Below are 18,137 nucleotides of genomic sequence, written 5' to 3'. Positions count from 1 at the left end.
GTGTAGGCTCAGGGCTCAGGAGGAGTAACCCTCAAAGGGAAACTGTACAGCAACTCTTGGGAAGTGGCAAATGGGTGGTAGGAAAACCTAGAAGAAAAAATGAAGGAAATAAGGAAAAGGAGGAAGAGAGGGTAGGAGGAAAGAGGGGATGGAGGGGAAGAAGAAAGAAGGGAGGAAGGAAAAGGGGGACAAGGAGGGGAGGGACACTATGGCAAAGTTCAGACCAAGGCCAAAGATAGCACATAATCCTGCCTCTCAACATGTCTTTTAGGCAAAGTCTGGAGTGGGCCTAGAATAGAAAGGATTCTAATCCTGGTTCTAATACTTAAGCAATACTTGGAATTCTAAGACTCCGGTTTTCTCATTGAAAAAGCCTGGGAGGGATTTAACCCATGATTTACTTCCACAAATAAATGAGACAACACCAAAAGAACAAAATGAACTTAAAACGTAAAAGAACTTTAAACTTTGAGAAATGAAAACTTGTCATCGTCTGCCTATCACGGGTATAACCCCCAGCAAAGAAGGCAATCCTCCTTCCCTATTAATTTTCCACTCAAACATGTATTTTTCCATATGTGATGTTAATAAAACATAGAAATAGCAGTTTCCTAGTCTTGCCAGCACACAGGAAGTAGAAAACAAAAATATTTACCTTCAGAACTAGGAGAGCCATGAGGGAAGGCTGAATGCTTAAGTCTCCAGTTGCCATGTGGCCCTAAACAAGGCCCCTACCTCCTGAGCCTCCAGCACCTCTCAGAGTTTTTAATTCCCTCAAAGAACAGCTGGGGAAAAGGCTCTGGGTACAACAAGTTTCTTTAGAAGCCAGAATGAGAGAAGAGGACTCTGAAACAGGCATAGAGAAACAAACTCTCAGAGGGTGTTACTAAAGATATTATTACAGGCAATGCAGTCTGTCCTAGAGCCTAGATCAGACAGATGCTGAGGTATGCTTGAACACTGGTCATTGCGGATTAAATAACTAGCTATAACCCGGAGCAAGCTGGGTAACCCTGGGGGTCTGACTTTCTTTAGCCAGAAAATTCAGGTGGTCATAGGAGGAAAAGACAAAAGATATCTCTCAGCACTTGGGTGCTGAGCTATCTCTCAGCTCCATGGAAGGCTTTTTATCCTGAGTCTTTTACCCTTGAGCTACTTAAGAATGATTATATTACCCACCATTTGTTTTTAAGGAAACAACGTAAAAAGCATTAGAGAAATATCGCTAAGGGAACACTTTGTCGCCACTAGTAGAGGCTACAAAGGTAGCCAACATCCGACCCCACCAACTGCACGAATAAAATCCAGAAAAGATCCAATGTGATTTTCCACATGCCCACCCCACACAGCCCTGCGCGCTTTGGGCCACTGTCACCATCCAGCCACTACTGGAACATATTTACTGATATTGGTTTATAACCACACAGTGGTTAGCAGATGCCTGTGAGAAGACTCAGCAGGTAAGGGGAGCTTGCTGCAAACCTTGATGGCCTGTGTTTGATTACAGAGCACATGGTGGAAGGAGAGAATTGATTCCAGCAAGACCTCCACATGTGGGCTGTCAGGCAAGCATGCTCACGTGTATGTACACACACACACACACACACACACACACACACACACACACACACACACACGCACGCACGCACGCACATGCACACACACACAGACACATACACACACTGTAAGAGAAAAAAAAAAGGTTATCAGTTCACTATATGGTGAAGCTTCAAATGATCTCAGAAGGCTCTGGCTGCAACTTCATCCCACATGGCGTTAAACCTGAGATTTAGTGATCTTCACAAATTAGTAAACCACTAGCTTTCTTCTCAGAACTTCACTTACAGCTAGAATTTATAGCCATAAACCAGATGAATCACCACAATATTTAAGAGGAACGTGGACCTGGATTAGTTTCCCTAGCCCTCAGATGTTAATGTTGAAAACACTTAGGGAGTCTTTTCTTCTCTGTTATTTTTTTGCTCTGGTGCAGGAGGACCTCCTGCCTGCTTCTGAACTACATACCCAGCTCTAAAGACTATGCTAACACAGTCCTTTTAGAAAGAATGGAAAGCAATGAAAAATGTCTCCCCACCCCCCTTTTTGGGAAGGGAGAAATTATTTAGGAACTCAGGTACTCTAGTACAAGCTCTCCTTGCCAAAAGGACCAAAATTAGCAATAAGAAGACTAGCTAGCTTAGATACCAGCTGAGACTCCAAGTTAAAAAATGACACCATGTAAAAGCAAGAATTCTTTTTTATTATTGCGCTTTCAAAATTGAAAGTCTCAGAAGCACCTTGCAGACTGCCACATGGTCCTAGAAATTCTGCTAGCCATTAAGGCCTCAGGCTTAGATGAAAGGGATAAATGTTTTTGCAGAAATAAGATCTCCAGTCCTACAGGTAGATCCCTTCAAACTTCAATTCATCATTCTGTGATGGTTCCTAGTGAAACTTCTTGTCAGGGTCTCGGGAGTTGATATAAATTGAATTCCCATGTAGCAGCTTTGGGAGCCATTTGTAAACCTCAAATGCAAAAACCTTCTCTCCTACCTACCTAGGACAAACTGTCTGTCAGGTTTATCATTGCCCTGTTTCATCCATCTGTTTGTGGTTTGATTAGTTTAGACCAATATGTGAATAAAGAGAGGCCAAGTGAGCTGAAGGTCAGATTTTTTTTTTCTTTTTTAATGTGATGACTTAATGGTTTGGACTTCACACCACAGTTCATTTTTGTGGGGAGCAAACTTTGCATGAAATTAACCTGTAAGGAGCAAACTTTGCATAAATTTGGCCTGTAAAAAAGACAGTGAAAGCTCTATCCAGAGCATGGGACTTGCTCTCCCTCCTGTCCCATGGGCCCTGGCTGATCTATGGGATTGAATCTCTTCCCTTAGAGCTAGGAGCGTATTTTGCAGTCTTTAGGTCCCCAAAGACACCTTAGAAGGTGTGTCTGTTCTCGGTTGGAAGATGACTATATTTTTCCTTTTGGCAAGCGAAACTTGACACAGTCCTCATAAATCAATAGCGACTCCAAACCACAGGGACAAAGCAGTTCTTGAGACTTTTGTCCCAGCCCCACCACTGGGCGGCCTTTTCTTATCCCATTCCAGTTCCTGCACAGACCTCAAATAGAAGCTATGTTTCTCACTAAGCAGAAATTATCACTGTGACTGAAGTCCATCCCTGGGTTCTCTCAGTTAACATTTTAATAAAGTAGTACATGTGAAAAATACCATACTTATTACTTAGATTATTGCTGTCAACATACTGACTGTGACCTTATGTCTAAATTTATGCACATAAAACCACTCTAAGAAGGGATACACAGGCTTTGTCAGACAGTCACAATGGCATAAGAAGGTTAAAGACTGTACTACAGGTCAGGGATTGGCAGACCTTTTCTTGAAGGACTAGAAAGCATTTTGGCTCTGTCACAGACGCTCTGCTCTACCATTGTCATAGGAAGGCAGTTGTGTACTTTAGAACCTCAGCGAGTGTATTCCCATCAAGGTTGACAGCTGAATGTTCTTGACCATTGGATTAGGGTATCCTGTTATTCCTAATATATTTTTTTATTCCTAATAAATTTTAATTTCCTCCAACACCTTATAGGAGTCTACTATAGACATCTACTCATACTGGCCTGTGTTACTAATGAATGTGTACCAATTATGGGTAAGATAGAGGCAATTAAACTGTGACCTGAGCTTTGTGACAGTGTCATGAGGAGTGTAGAGTCTGGAGTGCTGAATTGCACAGTAGGACTGAGGGCATGGGCTCTGGGGAATACGTTCTTGGCACCTCAACTTATTTTTAATCTTGAAAGTTTTAATTGACAGATCAAAGTTGCACATATTTGTGGGTGACCCAGTTCTGAAGGCGTCTGGGTAGGCTTCTTGAGGTAGCTAGGAAAGATACATCAGTGGTAGCTGCAGAAGATGGAGGGGGGAACAATATTAAAGGGTTAGACTAGAGGAAGCCATTTAAGCAATGGCTTGGAGGCAAGAAGAAAATGTTCCTGCAATTGCTGAGAAAGCCTGGAGCGATGTGTGGGAAGAGGAGTAAGCCAGCGTCAGACCAAGAAAGGCATTAAGAAAGAGTTCACTTTTTATCCTGAAGGGAAAACGGAACCGCAGAAAGTTCTAAGGAGAAAAGCAATTTCAGTATTAGCATTTTTGAAAGACCATGTAGACTTCTCAAGGAATGTGGAGACGAACCGGACAAAGTCCCAATGATCCTTGAGCTTGCAGTCTAGAAAGAGAGACAGAAAAATGAAAGAAACTATATCCAAAGGTGGTCGTCAGTGTACCAGCAGCATTGGGTTCAAGGCGCCAGGAGATTTTAGAGAACCCCATGACACTGGCACCTGAACTAGTGCTCCTGAAGAGTGAAGTGGAAAGTGGGAGAAGCTCCTAAGCCATCAGCAAATTCAGTGTCCCTCAGCAAATGTTAAATGTCATATCGGAGGAACCATTATGGTTTGAAAGGGACCACAAGTATCTGAAGCTATTATGCATTTGATCCGCTTTACCTTCAGCCAGCGGGGCAACCTCCACTCTCCAGGCCATCCTGTATTATATGTTACCACATCCCCTGGAGGGTGGCTTCCTGCTCCAACAAAATCTACCCTCAAGAATGGATACAGAAAATGTGGTACATCTACACAATGGAATATTACTCAGCTATCAAAAACAATGACTTTATGAAATTCGTAGGCAAATGGTTGGAACTGGAAAATATCATCCTGAGTGAGGTAACCCAATCACAGAGAAACACACATGGTATGCACTCATTGATAAGTGGCTATTAGCCCAAATGCTTGAATTACCCTAGATGCCTAAAACACATGAAACTCAAGACGGATGATCAAAATGTGAATGCTTCACTCCTTCTTTAAAAGGGGAACAAGAATACCCTTGGCAAGGAATAGAGAGGCAAAGATTAAAACAGACACAGAAGGAACGTGATTGTTGCGGGGAGGGTGGCAATGGGGGGAGGATGGGGAGGGGAACACCATAATGAAGGGGAGGGGGAGGGATTAGGGGGATGTTGGCCCGTAAACCGGGAAAGGGAATAACACTTGAAATGTAAATAAGAAATACTCAAGTTAAAAAAAATTTAAAAAAAAAATCTACCCTCAAAAATATTTTCCTAGTGTGATGTAAGGACCTTGAGCCCAGTTTCCTAGTTAATGCCTGTAGGATGTTTACGCTTCACCTCCGTCTCAGCTTCAAGGACACTGGTTCTCAAATTGTGAAAGATGATGGATTGGAAGGCATTTGGACTCATTGAGGAGGTCGTGCCCTACCAGTTTTTCAAAAGGAAAATACAATAGAATAAAAAGAAAAATATGAGAGGGAGTCCAAAGGACATAAACAGGGGTTATGAAACTTGTTTCTCTCTCTCTCTCTCTCTCTCTCTCTCTCTCTCTCTCTCTCTCTCTCTCTCTCTCTCTCTCTCTCTCTCTCTCTCTGTGTGTGTGTGTGTACACGTCATGGTGCCCAGGACCTGTCTTTCTATGAATCATACAAAAATCATTCCTCTGAATCAATGTGGTTTTAGGTCAAAGGCTCCATACCCTGTTCTAGAAGTTGCTTTTCACTCAACCTTCCACAGCTGATGGCCACCTTCCTCTGCTTCTGTACAGCCATTGTTTCAGGAGCCATCCCTCCCAAGGCATACATACACCATTATTCCTAACCACTCTTAACTGACACCAGAGTTTCCCTTCTAATGGCTCTGTAAGGAGTCACTGGGCATCTTATTCCCATGTCTAATACTCAGAAGTGTTTACACCATCATCACTGGATACAGTCTTGTTTCTTTACTAAAGACAACTGCCCTATATCTCATGCATTTAAGCCAAGCAGTGTCCATTCTTTGAACTCTGCCTCTAGTGGTCAAGGACTGACTTAGTCATTCTTAACCTGTGGGTCCCAACCCCATTGGGGGTCAAAAGGCCCTTTCACAAGGGTCAAATATCAGATATCCTGTGTATCAGATATTCTCATTATGATTTATAACAGTAGCAAAATTACAGTTATGAAGTAGCAACAAAAATAACTTTATGGTGCGGGGTCACCAATACATGAAGACCTCCAAAGGATGGCAGCATTAGGAAACACTGTACTGACTGATCAACATAGAAAACCATTTCCTGCTCTGAGCAGTGTGCCTTTTCTACAAAAATTCACAGTGAGCGTGTGATTACTTTGAAAGTTCATATTAATGCCTTTTCTGCTGTAGTTTTTTTTTTTTTTTTACTCAGGCTTTTGACCCTTATGTCTATCGAATTGATTTGCTTAAAAATTAACATGAGGTTTTCTAAATACCCTGTTGAATTTCACTTGGGTTGTCTTTGCCCTGGCATTTCTATACACTGAAGTCACTTTGAATTTTGATTCTATCACAGATCTTATGGAGAGTGACTTAGTTAATCTTACTATTGCTATGATAAAACGCCAAGACATAAGCAACTTGGGGACGAAAGAGTTTATTTCACTCACAATTCTTTATAACTGTTCATCATCAAAGGAAGTCAGGATGGGAACTTAAGCAGGGCAGGAACCTGGATTCAGGGGATGATGCAGAGGCCACGGAAGAATGCTGCTTACTGGCTTGCTCTCATGGCTTGCTCAGCCTGCTTTCTTATAGAACAGAGGACCACTAGCCCAGGGGTGGCACCAACCACAAAGGGCTGGGCCCTCCCTGATCAACCACTAATTTAGAAAATGCCTATTGGCTTGCTTACAGCTTGATGTTATGGAGGCATTTTCTCAATCGAGTCCCTGATTTCCTCACTTGAGTCCCTGATGACTCTAGCTTGTGTCAAGTTGACATAAAACTAGCCAGAACAGAGAATTCATGTCCCAGACCAATATCTATATTCCCCAAAATTCTTTGGATTGTTTTTTTTCTTTTGAGTTCAAACTACTAAAATCTTTGTTGATGTTTTTAACTTGACCATGCCTTATTTATCTGAGAATTCTTCCTACCCTGTGTATTTTTTCTTCTTCTTAACCACTTACATTGTTCTTGGAACCGTACCCCTGCCCCCCTCCCCACACACACACATTCCTTTTTTATCCATTTGAACTTTTCTGAGACACATGGTTATTCCAGGCTGGCTAATTAAACAACAGTCATTTAATATTTTCAATATATGTATTTAGAGGTAGAACATCAAAAAGTTAATTATGTTTTCTTTCTTGTTTTCTTACAAGACCTTCAGTAAAGTTTTTCAAGGTGCTTGCAGTCCAGTTTTGTGTTGTGTTGGTATGATCCCATCCTGCAAAGACCTGTGAAGTGTGTGTGCGTGTGTGTGTGTGTGTGTGTGTGTGTGTGTGTGTGTGTGTGTACTCCTGTGCATGTGAACTTGTATAGATAGATATCTTGGGCATAAGTCAGTTAATATGTACACACTTATATTATTTAATTTTCTCATTGCTGTAACAGAATGCCAGACAGAAACTCGTCAAGGAAGGAAATGTATTGTGCTTCACAGTTTGAGGGTATAGTCCTTTATGGGATGGAAGGCATGGTGGTGACAGCTGCTCTAGCTGTGGTGGCAGGAGCTTGAGGCAAAGGGTCACATGGCACCCACAGTCAGTAAGCAGAGGGAGATGAATGTTGATGGTCCACTTGCTTCCTCCTTGTTAGTTAAGTTGGGATCCCAGCCTAGGGAATGGTGGCACCACAGCCTGAAGAATGGTGTTACCCCAGCCTAGGGAACGGTGTCACTCCAGCCTAGGGAATAGTGCCATCACCCACAGTGGCCCTTTCCACTTCAGTGAATCCTCCTTAGGAACACATTCACAGACAACACCACCTAGGTAATTCAAATTTCTGTCAGATTCACAATAGAAATCAACCATCACATCCCCCCATTTGCTTACTTAGAAGTTCTCACTGTGCAGCACTGAGATTGTTGGTGAAAGTGTAATTTTAAAATATCAGTTAAAATTATAACTGATATTTTAAAATGATGGTAACAACTGAAACATCCTTTTTAAGACAAATTCTGTAAATGTACATTAATTAACCACTTTGTTAATATAGCTATGGTAGTTCCTTTGTATGTGGATTTCCTGACTGCGTTACCTCCTTGATACTCTTATGTACTAATAGTTTCTTGAAGAGAATCAAACTTAACCAAAAACTTACAGTTATTTGCAATGCTGAGGGCAGAATTTTACAATAATTTCTCAAATTCTCCCTTTTCCTGGTTCAGAGATAATTATTTAGGTTTCAGCTTTATCGAGTTTTTAAAGAACAATATAATTAGCACCCATTTTATTCTTATATCTCATTGCTTTCTGAAATATTAATAATTATAATAAACATGAAGGCCACAAAATGAAGTCAAATGTGGTGTTGTATGCCTTATAATTTATGCACTCTGGGGGCTGAAGCAGGAAGATCAACATTGGAAGGAAGACAAGGCTACAGAGTTAGGCCCTTTCTCAAACATAGCACTAATAAATCATCAATAGGTTTTGGGATAAGCTCAATTGGCTTTTGGTGAGTTGGGTGTTCAGTTGGTAGGAGCAAATACAGGTCAGTCATTAAGCAGACATCGATACAGAAGAGCTTGACTGTGTACAGAGAGAAAGAAAGATGCTCCAGGCATCTTGTTTACCTTGTGCTCATCTTTTGTGTAGATGGGATGGGCATCCTCATCAGGGCTTACCCCTTCTCTTGGTCATCACATTTACCTACATGCACTTAGTACTTAACATATTACACGACATACTTGGTGTTGCTCTGATCTCCTCTGCCCAAGGACTCTTCCTTTGCTCCCTGGGTTCCATTCCTATGTTTGTTCAAATCCAAACACTTTCATAATTTAGTTTAAAGCCTTCCTGGTTCTTGCAGACTTCCCAAAAGAGGTCAGTTTACATTGAACTATTTTAATTGAGTTCCTGGGGATGGGAGATGGCACAGATATTGAAGGACCTTGCTGTTCAGTTCCTAGTATCCACGCCAGGCAGCTCACAATCACCGGTAACTTCAACTCCAGGAGATATTATGGCATTATGCCTTCTTGTAGCCTCCTGATACTTACATATAGGTGGAGCACACACGTGCATGCACACATGTGCACACAAAGCACACATGCAAACACACACTTAAAATTAAATTTCAAATACATTTATTAAAATATGCTATTTTGTTTTGCTTTCCTGCTGATCCTTTGAGGTCCTGTTCCTGCACTGACCTCCAGAATAGTACTATTCCCCCAATTACACTGTTAGCTCCCCAAGGTAGGTGTCTTTATACTTTCTGAGAAGCCTCACAGAATACAATTCCTGTTATATTGGATCCTGACAAGGCAGAATTTCATGGTATCAAGAAAATGATTGTACATTAAGATTTTGACCGGCAGTGGGTAAGGTGGTCAAAATGTCACAAGAAAAGAAATAAGAGAAAAATACAGTTCAATATCTTTAGGTAAATTTTCTTCAGTCTATCTTTATAAAGGTAGAATGGTAGATCTGGTTCATAAGTTTCTGGGATCATAATTATCTTTGAGAATATGATGGAGAACCTATGGGGGGCTCTTACTTAGAAAAGTAAAACAAGGGCTCAAATACAAAATCTTGCTTATAATTTCTGGGAACCCTTAACCACTCACCAGGCTGCCAGTGGTAAGCAATTCTTCCCAATAAAGTGAGCCGGTGGGTGAATGCGCCCTGATTGCGTCAGTTGACTTCTTGAATTTCGAGAAGCCATTGCAGGCTCTGGATTCATTGCCCGGTCATCTAAAAGACAGGCAGGAATGTCCTAGCCTAGCCTCTCCTACGGTGTGAGATGCCTGAATTGGCTCCTGGCCACTTCTTAGAAAGTGTTGCAAGTTTGAGCTGCTGATAGCTGGCCTTCTGTACCAGAATTGTAGCTTAGTGTTGCTATGGTGACTTGGCTGCCAACATTGTAGTTAGGATAAAAGTCCCTCCAGTGGAAGAAGAGAAAGCTATTGTTGAGAATGGTTTAAGACAATACTCCCGTCAGGTTATCTCTGTCAGCCTCACCTTTGTCCTTAGGACTTCAAGAGACTCTGGAACCAATGAAATGGAAAACCTGTCCCAAAACTAGAGGCAAAGTATTAAAGGTTTTGAACGATTATTCAGCCTACGTGAGCTATATATTATGAAATTAAATGTTAATGATTTCCATCATTTCCATTGGAAATAGTTTTTTTTTTTCATTTTCTGTCTGCATGGGATGAATAAAGAATAGACAATCCTCCCTACCAGCCTTCCCCAACCCCTGTAACTTTTGCCTGAAGATGGCTGCAGTCATTTGCGAGTATCTCTGGGTAAACAAAAGCACACCCAACGAGATTAGGGTTCTTTCCTCTAGAAATAGCACAGGGGAAGCTTAGCAAATAACAGGAGAGTTTTATCTAAAGACCACATCTCTTCTGCCTTTACTTCTTGGTATCTCCAGTGGCTCTCCTCTGTGAAGTGATTCTGTGCTAATGGGAATTTGCAAATGAGTTTCCTTCACTGGCTCAGCTTTTTCTCTTTGATGATAAAGTCATTTTAGAGAAGAATTCCACCTTTAGGACAAGACTAAAGGGAAGGGAAGGGAAGGGAAGGGAAGGGAAGGGAAGGGAAGGGAAGGGAAGGGAAGGGAAGGGAAGGGAAGGGAAGGGAAGGGAAGGGAAGAACTCAGCCCTGCTTCCTCCAGTAGGCATGCCCTTGGATTTTTCTTTTTTCCCCAGACCGCATGCTGACAGCACCCACAGCTCACACCCACTTGGTGTGGTAAGCCAGAGGAAGTCTCAATCTCCTTCCCGGACTTTTAGTAAGTCCTGCTAGTGAAAAACTAGGCAAGCACACATGTAAGAAACAGAGTCCATCCAGGCTTGGAGTTTTACTTCTGATATGTTCTTCACAAAAGACAAACACCAACATTTTGTTTCCTACTACTTTTTAAATTCCTGGGAATAGGGGACATTTAACACCAGATGGGTTAAGAGAGGAACCAGCTGAAGGTCTGCCCACCATTAGGGTTTTGTTTTTGTTGTTTTGTTTTGCTTTGCTTTGCTTTCATTTTAACTTAACCTCATCCCATCAACCCAAGTTGGACTCAGCAGTTCTCAGTTGTGACCTTGGTCAAGTCTCTTGCCCTTTGAGAACATTAGTTTCTCTTTTAGTATGAAAATCAAAACACAAAAGATTGAGCCTTTTAAGGTTAGTGCCTACTACAGAAGGTAGTTATTAGTGGTAAAGGAGTTAAGGCCACCAGAACAGTGCTTGGCACTTGGATTTGATAGATGCAATTAGCAGCCATCCACATGAACCCTCCAGTTAGGCTGCCTGCTGTGCACTGCCCTTCCCAGCTTCACCCTTCTTACGACCTGCAATGTTCTTCCCCTCCTTTAGCCTGAACATCCAGATGGGGTTACACTGTCCTAAAGAGATGTAGGACAACGCTATGTGAGTTTATGTTTTAATTGTGGCGTTATGGAGGTAAAAAGAGACAAAATTTAAAGATGAATTTATCTTGTCTGTGTGGGTGTTTTTACCTGCATGCCAGTGTGTACACCATGTGTGTATCTGATTTCCCCTGGGACTGGAATTACAGGTGGTGATGAGCCATGCATGACATGGATGCTGGGAATCAAATCCAGGTCTTCTGCAAACATAACTGTCCCTAACCACCAAACCAGGCCACCAGCCCATATAAATGAGTCCTAAAAAATATTTTATTTTTATTATTTGTATTTAGAATATATTATATTTATAAATATATCATATATTGTAAATATAAAATAAATTATTTACATTTATAACTTGTATTTATTATTAATAAATTGTGTATTGCTATATCCAAAATATTATCATTTCAACATGAATTCAGCATGAAGATAAAATCAATTTTACATTTATGGAAGAGTTAAACTTCCTTTCTTTTTTCTTTAAAAGCTTGTATGCCTTTTGTACTTGTAGTACATCTCAATTCATGCTGGCTATATCCCAGGGGCTGACTAGCCACATGGGTTAGCAGTACAGTATGGGAAATGGCAGTAAGCAAGCAGCTGTGAGTTATTAACTACAGTAAATAAGTCCCCTGAGTAATGGCTGGCACATATTTACGGTATGATACTAGCATGTGTGCTCCATGCAATCTTCATGCCAGTTCCCTTATCTTGGTCCCTACATCATTCACAGTTTACATATGGGAAAACTGAGACTTAAAGACTTAAATTTTAAATATATATATATATATATATATATATATATATATATATATATAAAAGGATCAGCTGCTACTAAATAGAGGAACTCAGATTTGTACTTGGCTCCTGCGGTTCCAGAGACTATCCTGGCTTTGTGAATAGCACTTCCTTGATTAAAAGTCTAAATGAAGACCTACCATCATTGCAAGGCCCTCAGACGGACATGTGAAAAGGTAGCACATTGACACAGACATAATTTATTGAGACTAGGAATGTCTGTGGATGTCGTCACCCTATAAAATTTGTATTTGTTTACTCAGGAATAGATTGCAAAGAGATGGAATCTTTGCTGTCCTGATCTCTAGGGATGGAACTGCCAAGGAGGAATCTTGGTTAGGGAACATCTGGAAAATACAGTTCTTGCAGATAAATGCTCCCACGTGGGGTCTTTATGTCCTGGTGAAGGCCAAGCAGGCAGAAGTAGATGGTCTTTAAGCACTGCTTAGAACTGGCCCTAAAGATGATCTACTTGCTTTTATTGGCAGACGCTTACAGTTGATGACGTTATGGTTTGAAAGCAGGACCACTTTCAGATAGGAAATGTTAACTCACTTTTATGAGCATAGCTCTCAGAGTGAAAATGGTGTTAGCCCCCATGGCCAGCCAGCCTCTTTTCCCTATGGTATTTCTGAGCTGTTGCTTTTCTTATTTTTAATCATTAAAGGCCAGATTTTGACAAGAGCTGGACCATAATCCAAGAGCGCCTGCAGATGGACTCCATGGTTATCAAAGGCCTTGATCCAGACACCAACTACCAGTTTGCTGTGAGAGCCATGAATGCCTATGGCTTCAGTCTGCGCAGCCAGCCCAGCAACACCATCCGAACTCTGGGTGAGTGTGTACCTGTCCTGAGGAGCATGAGCCACTGTGGGAGCTGAGGTTGCCTCTTAGAGCCTTACTTGCCTGGGGCTTCTTAGTGCCAAACAGATGAACAGCCTGGGATGCTGCTCTCTCCGGGCTTCTTCCTGCAATTTTCCCAGACCTTTTGAAGGTTCGACTCTCCACAGGGACACGGGCTATTTCTGTTTCTAAGCAGTCAGGGAAGGTTTATTTTTGCATCGTCCTTGGGGAGTTTCTGGTCGGTTTTTGTGCACAATCACGGGACAGATCACACAGCAGATGACATGCACAGTCTCTCCCTGTCTCTAGTCTCATCATCAGTTCATCTTGATACCCTGGGGGGGGGGTTACTAAAACCCACCCCCAGACTCTTTTGGTTAGTGCTTGCCTGCCAAATTGAAGACTGTCAGCAGAGTGTGGTGAACATCCCTGGACGGCTGGAGCAGGAGGAGCAGTGTTAATTCAAAGCCAGCTTAGGGTGCTTACTAAGAGCCTGTAACAAAACAAAAGGGACGTTCAAGTGACATCCGCCCCTCTGGGTGGTGACCAGCACATCTCAGGACAGATGTTGGCATGCTAACATGTAACTTGAGGGGCTAGTTGACTGTGTGAGTTCTCATGGTGCCTCTGGGGATCTGGAGGAAGCTTAGGACCAATGTTGAACAAATAAACCGAGGCTTATCTTCAAAGTGCAATCACATCTTTGGTCTGGGGTTCAGTAAGCTGTCACATGGTGTCAAAAGCTGAAGGGTTCAGGCAAGCTTGTCAAGTCCCCCCCAGCCCAGCCCAGCTCCAAAGTCTTTGTACTTTGGGAACACATGTACATAAACCTAGAAGCATGGGCAGTGAGGACTTAGAAGGGAAATGCAAGCACATTTTGTTTGAAAGGTCTTTGCAGTTCAGCATGTGAATTCCTCAAGAGCCCTGCAGCTGGGGCAGGCCTGTTTATCCAAGAGAGGCGCTCCAAAGGGGAAGCTTACCCTGAGTAGCTGGTTTTCCATTGGCCTTGCACAAAGCCCTATTTTTGTTGTTAGAATCTGAATAAGTACCCCTGCTCCACCCCTAGCTGTCTTCAAAGGCTAATGCTATTCCCAGGAAGATATCCACCAAGGCTTGCAAGTCCTTGGGCTTTGGTCTCTGTTAAAGAGAATACCCATCCTGTAACCTTCAAGGTTGCAATCTTCTTCAAACTGAGTTGTTGGAGTTGCAGTGGGGCCTCACCTCTAAAACCACCACTTCCTGTCTCTCTACTTTCCAACCATGCAACAGCTACAGGGGAATAGTAATTGCCACCTTGTTCTTCCGAATTGAGATGCTGCCCAAACAGACTCTTAGACTGAAGACCCTTCTTTCCAGAAGACGTACCAGCATTCTACTCCAAGGGCCGGCCTCCTTCCATTCTTGCTAACTGTGTTCTCTTCTGTCATCTCAAATTGACCAAAATATAGAGAACTGGAGCTGAGGGCTCGCCGTCCTTTGGAACACGTAGGTGGTCTTGTTTGTGTGTACTCTGGCACTTTGCGTGTGTTCACTGCTTTTTCCCATCCCTTAACTTGGAAATTCTTTGTTCCACATCTCCATCTGTCCGCAGCGTCCTCCAAGTCATAGAGTGAAGAACAAAGAAAGACGATATGGAACAACTCAGGTTGACCCTGTCCTGGGATGGACATAGGAGAGGACACTAGAGTAAGGAACAGATTTGTGGGTGGATAGAGCAACCCCTTAAGGATTTTCTTCTGGTAAATGATATACTGATGTGGGCTTTGAGGTTCTACTCATTTGTTCTCCATTTCTTGATCCTATTGTTAACAGAAAAAGTAGGGAAAGAGACGCAAAGATATTTTATAAATAGGAAACTTTTTTTGCATTTGTGACTCCCAGAGGAAGTAAAATTTTATAATTTCGTAGTGACTATTCACAAAAAAAGTATGACAAAGTCAAACAAAGGCAAACAAACAACAAAACACCCTCCCCACCCCCAAAAATCCAAAAGCCTCAGTGAAGACTTTATGAGAGTTTGCTATTGTTGTTTGGGGTGTTTTGTTTTGTTTTTGAGACCTGACTCAGGGTAGCCTCCAATTCTTTATGTAGCAAAGGATGACCTAGAGCTTCCAATCCTCTTCCTAAGTGCTGGGATTGTAGACATGTACTACCGTGCCCAGTTTATGCCATGCTGGGTATTAAACCCAGAGCTTCATTCATGCAAAGCAAACCCTGTAGCAACCTGGGTACATTCTCAGCTCATAATATTAACCAATATTCTGAAGTACATAGAAATCTGCTGCTCCCTCACAGGTATGTATTATCAAGTTAAGATTTCAGGAATAGACACCATTGGATGAGTCACTGCATGAAAGCACAAGAATGTGCTGTATGTGATGCTTCAGGTGAGGTTTTCCTCTTGAGGCTATATTACTGCCTCAGAAACCCCTTTATTCCAGCACATTCTTGTTCTTAATTTGGTATTGGTTGTAACCTATATTGCTTCCAAAGCACATTTTTTTTTCTGTACAGAAATTATACACTTACCACTAGGCTTTTGTGAGTTAATGATTTTGAAGTATCAGGGTTGACACTGGAAAGCCTGTTGTAAGCCGGGCCTTGTGCTGACTACTGTGCTTGTGTGAAATCCATTAATCTCTCCCAGAAACTTGGGGTGGGAGGGATAGCATCCTCTTCATATAGATGGGGAAAAAATAGCATCCCTGAACGATTTCTGATTTTCCCAAGACCGATAATTATGAAGGCAGTACTTGAAGTTGGGTTTGCTGACTGAGTAGCTACTTCCCCAGGTATGAGCCTGACCAATGGAATCAGTCTGCTAACACACGGCAGCACAGGAGAGGGTCAGTCAGCGATTCAGTGAACGGTGGGTTAGTCTGTATAGAATCTCAGGACTGGGGCGGTGCTGGCGGCACAGGACCCAGCTTCCAACATTTGCATTCCTTTCCTTTTTCTTTCTTTACAAAACAAATATTGCTTTCTCCTGTCTTCCTCTCTGTGCCCTTTTGCAGCCATATTTCCATTCTACACTCCATTCCTAATCCCTGACAACAACACTTCCATCCCACCGTTCATCTGCTAGCATCATTTTGGGAAGATCAGGCAGATAGTGATGGGAGGCCAGAGCCCAGCCTGAGCTCAGCCAAAGTGAAGACAAGGGTGGTTGAGATGGAGGCTTGACAGGAACATACCTCATCTGCTTCAGCCTTGGTCACACACAGAACAGAATGGGAAGAAAAAGATCCTTAAGACTCCAAGTATCTGGTCCTCTCTTGAGAAACATGGTTTTGTTGGTCACTCTAAATAATGGTGCCCTGCCCTGCATTTACCTCAGGCCTTTCACTTGGGAGGGAGGCACCTCACTACTCAGTCTCTGTGTTGTTGCCACCAGGAAAGGGAAATTAAGTAGATGTGTATTTTTTTTTAAATTCCGTGAGAGGAAGACCAACAGCATTATAATTGCCTTTGATCTTGTAAATGACTAGCTGATATACCAGGCTGGGGGTGTTATAGGCTATGCACCCACTCCACTTACCTTCTGAGCTTCACGCTTGGCTCAGTCAGGAAGCATAAGGGCAGGGAATAAAGGACATGAATAGTAAATAGAGAAGAAATAAAGCATAGACAAAGATTGACATACAATACATATATAACCAATCCTGAGGTTATGTAACATCCCCGAGGAAGACTGTGAACCTTAGCACCCCAAATCATTTTGTCTCGAGTGTTCTGTCCTTGTAATATAGTCAGAGAAAGAATCAATAAATTCTTTATTGAAGTGGATCTTGGGTCCTCAGGGCAGTCCCTCATAGATATATTCTTTTCTCTCCTGCCAATAGTCACTTTGCTCTCACTGCCTCCAGCCTTTGGCACCTGCTCTTTCCTCAGCATAGAGCTTTCTTCCCTCAGATCTTTCTGTGGCTCTGACAGTCCTCTCTTTCTGCTTTTGGGTCCTCGCTCACTTCCTTAGCCTTCCGTTCTTCCCACGCCCCTGCTTCGTTCTCTCTAGCAGTGCCACTGTCTGGAGGTATTGTATGCATTTCATTATGTGTGTTTCCCTGAACAATAAGCTCCTTGATGGGGCTAGGGTAAATATGGGACTTGGTCAATGCTGACGGCCCCATGCCCTCCACCAGGTCAACTCAATAAATGCCACTGAGTTCATGTGCGAGTGTGACTTAACCAGTCGAGAGGCTGGCGTAGAGGTTGAGCAACTGTGTGGCTGATGTCAAAGCAGAAGCAGGCAAGGGTAATCTAGGAGACCGCGCAGGCCCAAAGTGAGCTACCCAGTGGGAAAATTCTTAGGCAAAGACGTTGAAGTCCCCAGAACTACAATGCACAGAAATAAGAGGAAAGGGAACAGGATAAAAGAAGAGGAGGGGAGGGAGTGGGGAACAGAGAATGTAGCCCCAGTAAATTTAAATTCAAGGCAGTAGGGATGGAGGAGAGGACTTGGTGATGGGGCATTAGAAGGAATATTAACATCCTATTCCAAATCAAGCTGTCGGTTCTTGCCTGTGCTCTTTCTTAACCTTCAGAATAACTATTATTTATTGTCTTTGCCTCTGCTCCCACGAAGTTTCACTATGGCCCCAGATCTTCACAGACATTGTTCATTTGGATTTTTGCCATCTTCCCAAATCCAAGCTTTTCTACAGTTTTAGACCTTCCTCTTCCAGTGATCTAAGACAGGCATACGTGGCTCCAATTAATCAGCTTTCTACACTAAGCCCTCCTCCCCACTTCCAGGTGTCTGGTGACGTCTGTTCCTGTTTTTGATTGTTCAGTGTCTGTGTGTGACTCTGGCTTTTGCCCACTTTTACTCTGAGATTGGGACCTTTACTTCTTTCTATTTCAACTTTCTTCATAGAGACCAGCTTCAGTATGCTAGGGTTCTCGCGTACATGCTACACATATATAACCACAGAACAGATTTCTGCCTCTCTGTAGTCTCAAGTAACATTTTCTACTTGGGAGTGGTGGTTCAAATTGACTGTAGTAAGGGCACAGACAGGAAGCGAATAGGGACAGGTATGTGTTCTAAGGA

At 42.5% G+C, this 18,137-nt stretch overlaps 1 protein-coding gene across 3 annotated transcripts in view; it reads left to right on the top strand.

The window, feature by feature from the left end:
• Egflam (EGF-like, fibronectin type III and laminin G domains) overlaps window positions 1-18,137 on the top strand; it is a 174,077-nt gene that overhangs the window by 87,999 nt on the left and 67,941 nt on the right. For 2 of the 3 annotated variants that reach the window (XM_006232013.5, NM_001108938.2), the window contains 1 exon segment: window positions 12,912-13,078. In XM_006232013.5, the coding sequence (XP_006232075.1) occupies window positions 12,912-13,078 (167 nt within the window). 3 annotated transcript variants of the gene reach the window in all.

The sequence above is a fragment of the Rattus norvegicus genome, chromosome 2, assembly GCF_036323735.1.
Source record: "Rattus norvegicus strain BN/NHsdMcwi chromosome 2, GRCr8, whole genome shotgun sequence".
NCBI lineage: Eukaryota > Metazoa > Chordata > Mammalia > Rodentia > Muridae > Rattus > Rattus norvegicus.
The sequence above is the reverse complement of the archived record's forward strand: the minus strand, read 5'-3'. Positions and strand labels throughout refer to the sequence as shown.